This window comes from Myripristis murdjan, chromosome 7 (genome assembly GCF_902150065.1).
Source record: "Myripristis murdjan chromosome 7, fMyrMur1.1, whole genome shotgun sequence".
NCBI lineage: Eukaryota > Metazoa > Chordata > Actinopteri > Holocentriformes > Holocentridae > Myripristis > Myripristis murdjan.
The window spans coordinates 24,815,397-24,824,666 of NC_043986.1; the positions used below are offsets into that span (position 1 = coordinate 24,815,397).

The 9,270-nt window shown below is 40.3% G+C and overlaps 1 protein-coding gene across 1 annotated transcript; it reads left to right on the forward strand.

Annotated features, from left to right (window-relative positions):
* Nucleotides 1-5,143: 5,143 nt before the first annotated feature.
* On the forward strand, nt 5,144-9,069 carry cbln4 (cerebellin 4 precursor). The gene is made up of 3 exons (XM_030056001.1): nt 5,144-5,467; nt 7,115-7,231; nt 8,172-9,069. The coding sequence occupies exons 1-3, from the start codon at nt 5,171-5,173 to the stop codon at nt 8,367-8,369; spliced, it is 612 nt and encodes a 203-aa protein (XP_029911861.1). The 5' UTR covers nt 5,144-5,170; the 3' UTR covers nt 8,370-9,069.
* Nucleotides 9,070-9,270: the final 201 nt, after the last annotated feature.

A 9,270-nucleotide genomic window follows, 5' to 3' on the forward strand; every position in this document is an offset into this window, starting at 1 on the left:
GATCCATAAAATGTTCCATATTTGCTTGTGTTGCTTTGCAAAAAAAAAAAATCTTCCTTCCAGTTCCAGCTTATTCCCTTTGTTTACATCGCCATGCCAACATCTTGTACTAAACTCTGTTGTTTTTCAGTGCACAATATAATAAGGCAGTTTCTGAATCCATATATTTCCCTCTGGGTTTTGGTCGCCACTATTTCCGGTTTCCCGGCATTTTTAACACCTGTGCTCCCCCTCTGACATTGAGGGTAAATCAACAAACGAAGCTAAGTTGCAGTGAGTGTACAATCATTTGTACGAAGCACCGTGTTCATCCATGTTTCTATTTTGGGCAAGTTGGACTTTATTGTACCGCCTCCTTCATTGTGAGCATGTCAGCCTTGTCTGCAAAAGGGCGAATTAAACAAAAACACGTATAAAAGGTAGCTGCTATCAGGGGCAAATTCCAAAAGCTCCAACCTTGGTTTTACAATCTGGTCTTGCCTGTTAATTTAAAACCGTGGAACTGAATAGCCTTCATTTCCCCCTGATGTGCACAGCTGATTTTTTTTTTTTTTATTATTATTTATTTTTTTAAAGAAAAGAAATTCACCGGGGTCTGAAATGCTGTGAGGCCCTCTATCAGATGTAAGCGCTGTTTTGGGGGAAAATAGCTGAAACCTCTGCAGCCGCAGCTGTGGATTTTATCTGAAATCCTTTCTTTGGACATGCTGAATGAGACGAGGATTTGCCACATGTAAACAATTTTTAAGGATTTCCCAATACAGGAAAATAGATATTCCTGCAACGATTTCTTTGATTCAATCCAGTTAGACTAATGTTCAACTATCACTGTATTGGATGGGAGCCACTTACAGTCACTGACTTGTTATATATTTATCTCTTGACTGCCTCTGGCCTATTGCCTATTTAAATGCTTTTAAATGTATAACACCGTACACGAACACTACTTGGGATTTATGTTTGATTTGTGTAAAACTCTGCAGTGTCTGAGTGTATAAAAAAGTTGCCTAAACCTATTTGAAGATTAACCAAATCCTCTCATTATGTGTGACAGGACAAACTGACGTGGTCAGCGTGTTAGACGCACGATACATGCTCTCCTCTCTCTCCGTTTTGACTTGACTGCTAATTAAATTCCTCAGAGACTTTCTCTTTTTCATCAAGACCCAGTGGCAGGTCTTTTTTTCCCTCTCTTATGTTTGAGTTTGTCCTATTCAAATGACAAAATTGCTTGCTTCTCCCATAGAATGCATTTGTTTAAAAAGATATAATTGCCGGAGGGAGCCGCAAAGAATAATAATGCGATTTGCCTCCAATGTGAGAGTCAGCTTAAGTAATTTGTAGACATCCCTTCACCTGGTGAGTGAGCCTGGCATTGTCTCCCCAAGAATTATTCAAACACCGCAGCACACACACATTCTTCACCACTGACACGTGAATTTTTTTCTTTAATGGGTGTTCTCAGTCACATTATTTGTAAGCTCGCTATGACAACGTGTCAGCACAGTGTGAAAGTGTCACCGGGGAGGGAGAGACAGTGTTACCTATGTAGATCATCTATAGAGCATTGGCTGTCAAAATGGGGGGCCCATAATGAAATAAGGAATAGATCATTCTCACAATAAATAAAACATTATGTTACAATCAGAGACTTCATTCTCACCACTTTTATCAAGTACAGTGTAGGCAGCTCTATAATTCAATACTAAATCAAACACAACATTTTTTCCAACATGGATCTCAGGGACACAGCCTGTTCAGACCGAGGGTTTGCAGCTGCCTGTTTTCAAATCTTAGAGAACCGAGAATTTTTCATATGCTGTGTATTGAATCTCTTGACCTTGTTGGCCATTGAAAAGGCCATTGAGTTATTTTCCGCCACACACATGCACATACACACTCATACTCACCAGTTTTACCTTGATAGTTTCCAATTTGTGTCAGCAAAAAAAATTACAATTCTATGCAGGCCTCAGCTGAGACTGGCAGAGTGTTATATTTCACTGAAAAATGAGGAATAGGTTTTTTTTCTTTACCATTAATTCATTCACAAGTTGGTACAATGAATCCTCATGAAATATCTTTCATAGATTCAGTGTCTCCAGGGTCACTCGTACACCTCTGGACATTTGTAACCTGTGTTGCAAAATAAACTGAAAATCCTCAAAAACAGTGCGCTGATGGCTGAGATGTTCTTAGAAAATGCCATCTCTAGCTGCACACATGATAGTCCTGCTCAAATAAAAGCCGGATTACTTCACTGGTTTGTGCCCCTTTTCATTTTGCTTCCCTGTGTAAACTTTCCAAGGAAGATCCTGGAAGATTACAAGCCGTTGCCTCCCAGCTCTGAAATTTCCATTGCCATGAAAACATATTGGCAATGCATTATATTAGACACTGAGGTATTTATCAGAAATGGGTGAGGGCTCAAATCTCACAAAATGGCAGCTATTTGGGGCGAGGATGATGCTTTCTTAAGATTGTCTTCTATTCAGAGAGGGATTGATGTCAAAAACAACATACTGTCTGGCAAAGGAAGGCGTTCTTGTGTGTGCAGTCAAAGATCTCAAAAATGTGACTCCAAATGGAGAAAAAGTTCATGCATCTTCTAGCTTTGCTTCATATTAAGTTCAGTGGTCCTCTTGGCAAACCTGGATGGATGCATGAATGCATTTGCACTTCAAAAATATAGTTAAAATAATGCACCTTTACAATTGGCCATAAATCATCACATATCTCGGAGACATTTGGACATATACAAAAAGAAACTGCCAACTGATGGCATTCTGGGAAGCCTCATTTGTCCTCCTGAAAAACACCAGATATGGCGAGCCTGGCTGAGACACGTAGTGACAGTTCCATAAGCCTTGGAAAAAAGATTTAACACATTGTCACCATAATCATGCAACTTTTCACACATCACATATCATAACAAAACATTGTCTATTAATAAATCGACAGTAAAATCTGTCTTTGTGATGCTGTGATTCAAGAATAAACAAAAATTTAAAACAGTTTCACCATCTGCTGTACACTCTTCCTTACAAACGTGGGTCCTTACATCACATATTGGGGAATAAAATAAGATTAAAAAAAAAAAAAAAGAAATCTGTGGAACAATTCATATTCAAATATGTTGCAGACAGAATTGTGCTTCCAGCCCGTCTCCATCACTTCCATCTAAATCCTGACTTGCACTAATGCCACCTTTCTTTCTGTGCAGTTCTCAGTTATAAAGATCCTGTGGAGTTTAACAAAATTTAACCACTTCAAAGTTTAATCACTCACAATACACATAGTTGGTATTGGCTGCATTGTGATGTTTTGTGTGTGGTGTTTTAACATTTGAAAGATTATGACATACGGACTTAAGGACATATGGCCACAATTATCAGAGGCATGAATGAATTAGTATGAATTTACCAAGAAAACAAATGCGTCTGAGAGAACAATTTCAGACTCATTTCAGTTTAACAAGTCTGAAATACACATAAGTTAAAAAATAAAGTTAAATGAGATCAATCCTGGCAGTTTTACAGTAAATTAGGAGATGTTTTGGAGTTGTGCTTTGAGAGTGGATCAGAAAATTTGGCTCATTTCTGATTCTCGGACAATTTAAAGATCTTTCCAAAAATGCTGGGCTTAAAAACCAAAGTACTTGCCACCTATTTTTTTTCTTTTTTTCCCCATATAGTTTCAAAGGTTTGATTCTTGCTGGACTATAAAGCACGGGCTCATCCAAGTAAAGAAAAAAGTGAGGGATGGAGTCAGACCCTGTAACACCTTGTAAGTCAGAGGAAGGACTAATTGAGCCGCCTGCAGTGATACAGGGAGAGAAGCAAGCTCAGATTTTAAAATTCTTGTCAATATTCTCAACAGGAGGATTTTGGAGCTGTGGATTTAATGCAGCAACTGGTCCTGGATGTGATACACGCATAAACCAAACATCTTAGACTGAAAATAAATTCTTTATTTGGCATTAAGTGAAAAGTCTCCTTTGCAGATTTTTGTCTGAGCTTTGAGGAAACTAAGGGACTAAATATTCAAAAGACAAATCAAGGGAAAATTATGAATTATGAATTCTAGGAACAGTCATTTTTGTTATCTGAGGGAAACAAAAATGACTTTAGTCCATGCAGTCTGAAGACAGGCATCTGAGTTTCTGTTGACAGGCAGAGTTGTGTGTCATCTGTGTGTCAAACACTGAATATTGCGGATGATGTCATCAAGCAGAGGCATATAAAAAGTAAAAGGCCCGTCGCTGACCTCTGTGGAGCACAGAGGGGCCGTGGATCTGCATGTCAGGAGCGATTAACTGACAGACTCTGTGGATAAGATGGATAAAATAAGCATGTGAAGTCATTTTTCATGATTAAGCAATGGTTACTTCAGGTACTATTAGGGTGAGTGAGAAGATCTGGTCAGTAAACTAACAAATTCACCATAATCTTCCACTGGACATTATCAATGCTGTTCTAAAAATCAAACTAGGCGGCATATTTCTGACTGATAAAATCATAAAATTGTCTTTGGGAAGATTTTTTTTTTCTCGACGAGGAGTTGGCGCTGGAAACCCCTGTCATTCGACTTTCTGCGCTCTTTCTCTCCAGAAATCATGTGATGAACACAGCCAAGTGATGAATATGGAATTATTCTAAATTGCGCCGAGGGAACTGGATGCATGCAAGCTTTCAAGAAATTACGCGGGGCTGTTAATTATAAGTTATACCACATGTACCTGCGTGCGTAAAGTGGATGACTAACCGCGCGCACTACGCAGCAGATCACCGCGGGGAACAGCCGTCAACAGACGCATTATTTGGAGTCGGAGCGCGGGCTATGGACGATTTATCGACAAGAGCAAACAGTGCTGCCTCGCGTCTCAGAGTGGACCGATCTGCCGTTCACACCTTGGTCTCGTTCCAGAGACTGAACTAAAATGTAAGTGAAAATGAGATGCGCAGACACAATTTGGTGATTCTTGTCTTCTCTTGACATTTGCATCTGAAGATTTGCACTTACACGGATTGTTTTTGTTTGTCGATATCTCACTGGGATATGGCATATCTCTGGATCCAGTAAGAGAAATTCACAGCGTCAGACGCGTCTGCGGTGGGGGAGAGCGGCGGAGGGGCTCGGAAACTTGGTGCGGAGACGGTCTCTTTTAGAAATGGTGCTGCCACAGCTGTTTGAGAGAGCCATGCTTCACTCGCTCATCCTGGTGCTCAGCTGGACTGTGATCTCTGAGGTTGTGAGAGCTCAGAATGACACGGAGCCGATTGTCCTGGAGGGCAAATGTCTCGTGGTGTGCGACTCCAACCCGGCCACGGACTGGAAGGGCTCGTCCTCTCCGCTTGGCATCTCGGTGCGCGCCGCCAACTCCAAGGTGGCTTTCTCTGCAGTCCGAAGCAACAACCATGAACCATCCGAGATGAGCAACAAAACAAGAATCATCTACTTCGACCAAGTAAGACAACAGCATTCACATTAGCAGCAAATACCCTAAAGTTTACTTAAGCCGCAGTTTGAAAATGAGATTTATTTTCTCCATTTGATGCCAAAAAACTGAACTTTCATTCTTCACTGTTTGCCAAATTTAAAACCTTTATTATCCCCCCTTCCATTCATCCTCTAGCTTTATTTTGAGCTCTGATGCAGAATATTAGAGTGTCATTTTGGAAGTGCAGCTTTTTGCTGTCCTGCACCAGAGTTTAGTTTGAGGCAGGAATGTGGAATAGAGAGAGAGAGAGAGACAGCAGATCCTGGAGAGGAGGTTTGGAAGTGACTGGATTATGTCGGAGGGCCGGGCATCCTGCAGAGCACGCACGCACGCACACACACACACACACACACACACGCACGCACGCACGCACACACACACGCACGCACGCACGCACGCACGCACGCATGCATGCACCAACATGCCCGCGCACGCACGCACAACATTAACTCTATTAGTAATCGGCAGTCAAGTGTATCAATACAGCTGTACAGCCCTCCTGCCCTCTTATTTTAACTGCACAGTTGTCATTTGATGCTGCGGCTGATGGGGCTGCGCTGGCTGGTCACCTCTGGCTCCTTCTCCAGTGCTGCTGTATTGTGTGGCCAGAGCGCATACTAATGCTGCTGTGGAGACAACACCTGCTTGTCAAAGGTCACGCCTGAGCATGCAGATGTCATTTCTCCACTTGTGCCAAGTGTCTCTGGAAACAACCAGAACAGCTTACTTTTTTTTTTTTTTTTTTTTTTTTTTTTACCACCTCCATCAGTGCTGTTTTTGATATAATAAAGCTAATTTACACTATACTGTACTAAAAAATACTATCAGTGGCACTCATGAAACATATTAAATTCTATGTATTTTGATATGGGAACGGAATGTGTCATATTTAGGATGAAGTATGCTTAGTGTGAGTGAGAAAAGTCATTATTAATTAAATAAAAATAAAAAAATAATATATAAAGCTATTGTCTTATTCATTAGATCATAATAGGTTTTAACAGTACTAATACTAATAATAATAGTATTAGTATAAGTATGTTTATATTATTTGTTATTTATTATTATTATTATTTGTATTTTATTTTATTATTTTTTTTACTAGACAAGAGCAGATTTAAAGGCAGTAGATGTGCCAGCCCTCTTTCTACCACCACCAGGATTACAATGCAATGCGTGCAGTCATTTTCTTCACTGTCTCGCCCTGGACATGTAATTCAACTTGACTGTAAAATCTAATGATGGAGGAATTTATTTTCTCATCTCGTTTATATTAACAAGCCTCATTTCTTTTTTCGGGGTGGAAGTTTAATGACTCATGCCCTTTAGCAGCCAGGTTTTGCCACGGGCAAACGCTCAGTTTAGGTCCATTGAGAAGAAATGAGTCCAGGTTTGGCTGAATGCCTTTTGAAGTATGTCACCTTCAGTTTGTGTCTGATAGGGGGAGCCCGGTAGCAAAAACAATGAATACTGCATGCATGGTTGATTTCTTATTTGCATATTTCATCCCAAAGCCCCATTGAAGTTATAGCCTCTGTTTGAGAAGCAACTTTTCGTGAATTTAGATAAAATGACTGTCACAAAGCGTGTTTTTTCCCCCCTCCTCTCTTATAGGTTCTTGTGAATATAGGAAACTACTTCACATTTGAATCAGTGTTTTTGTCACCAAGAAAAGGAATCTACAGTTTTAACTTTCACGTCATTAAAGTGTACCAGAGCCAAACCATCCAGGTACTGTTATCCATTTCACACAGCTGGACCGTAAACGCATATTTTACTACCATTAGAATGGAATAATGTTCTTATCGCATGCTGCTGGAAAATGTATCAATACTGATATTGCGATATGACTAGATATGGATTTTGGATATCATGGTATGAGATAATAGTCATCTTTGGCTTTGAAGGCTGCATCACAGTAAATGGATGCAACTGAACCGTTCAGACTCTTCTAGATGTTCTGTTATTTGCCTCTACCAGCTTGATCATCATATCCACAATACTAATGACTATTTATTAAAAGAAAAATAAACCTGTGTGTAAATATCTCACGAAAGCACTATTAATATATCAGTTTGGCAATATCAAGGTCAAAGATCCTGACTCTTTTTCACAGCACCCACCAGTAGGGGAAACACAGGTGATAGTAATAGTATTCATTGAGGATCTGTTTAATTTATGTGTAATTTAATTAATGTCATCAGTAATAGCTGTGTTTACCGGGCTATTTCATGTGAAAATGGCTGCTGTTGAAAAAGCCTTGCTGTGATATTTTATTTTGTCCATATCGTCCAGCCTTACCTCAAATGAACTTGCTCACTGGCTTATTGATGGCAACAGTGGCGAGTGAGGCTCTTTAGAAAGCCCCCCGCCCTCGCGCTGCCTCACTTCATTTCCCCCCTGCTTGTCGAAAAAACACTTAATTGGACTAAATGCATCTTAGAGGGAGTAGAGGAATCTGTAACCTCTCTCCATTGGACTTCAAATAGTCTTTAAATGGACTAATTGGCTTATTGGCTTTTGGGCCAACGTGGCATGAATTTATTTGCATGCGAGATCGAGTTTAGATTCAACAGTCGGCAATATGTGGATTTCAAATGTAAGAGCGAAGTTTCACGTGTATTTCTTTTCCTTTCCCTTGGCTAATTGCTGTTTCTGTTGGGCTGTCCAGGTGAACTTGATGTTGAATGGGAAGCCAGTCATCTCGGCCTTTGCGGGTGACAAAGACGTCACTCGCGAGGCAGCCACCAATGGAGTTCTGCTCTACCTAGAAAAAGAGGACAAAGTCTACCTAAAACTGGAGAAGGGAAACCTAGTTGGCGGATGGCAATACTCAACATTTTCTGGCTTCCTTGTTTTCCCCCTGTAAAAAAAAAAAAAAAAAGAAAAGAATAAGAAAAAAAGAAAAAGAAAAGAAAAGAAGATTATGTGCTTACTGACTTTTTTCCACAATGTGTTGTACACTGTATAATCAAAACATTGCTGCATCAGTTGGATCTTGCCAAACGATCGGGAAAGATGGATGGTGACGGATCACAACAGAGAGAGGAAAGCAGACTTTGGGAAAATGTTCACATTCTCCGGAAATGTCGAGTCCCCTCCCAGATGAGAGAGACTTGAAGTGCTCCCTATCGCCATGTTCCTGTCACTCAAGCAGTCTAGGAGAGGAACACTAAAACATCCCAAAAGTATTTTTTCAAATGCCAACTTCTTGGAATATGCTTAGCATACTGATAGTATTTTTTTTTTCTCATGGCAACCCTTGCAGTACATCTTCATCTTCGAGTACATCTGCTTCCTGAGTGTATATAGCCTTGTAGTTCTTGAGTGACATCTCATCACCACGGCTTAAAAATCACCCCGAACCATTTTTATGAAACTAGGTGGATAGAACTAATTAAGCTGACTCTTATAAAAAGACAGATTGAGGAAGGAGAGGGAATACTTGCCTCTTGGTTGATAACGTTATTAGCGGTGGTGGCAGACTGCATCCTGCTTCCTAGAATTTAAACGTGACATCGACCAGGGGGTGGCAATTTGCTTTTCACCTTCGTGTATTCACGGCAGAAGTGGGTTACATTTGTGGACTATACACACTGACTCATGCTTTATGGACCTTAATATAGTTTAATGGGCGTCTGGGAACCCTAATCAGGAGGCATGCCGATAATAAACAGATTACAGTCACAGTCTGCGAGCCTAAATGGCTTCCACTGGGTAGGCTGAAATAGCTGACTAATTAATGAATTCATTAATTGTTAATTTAAGCT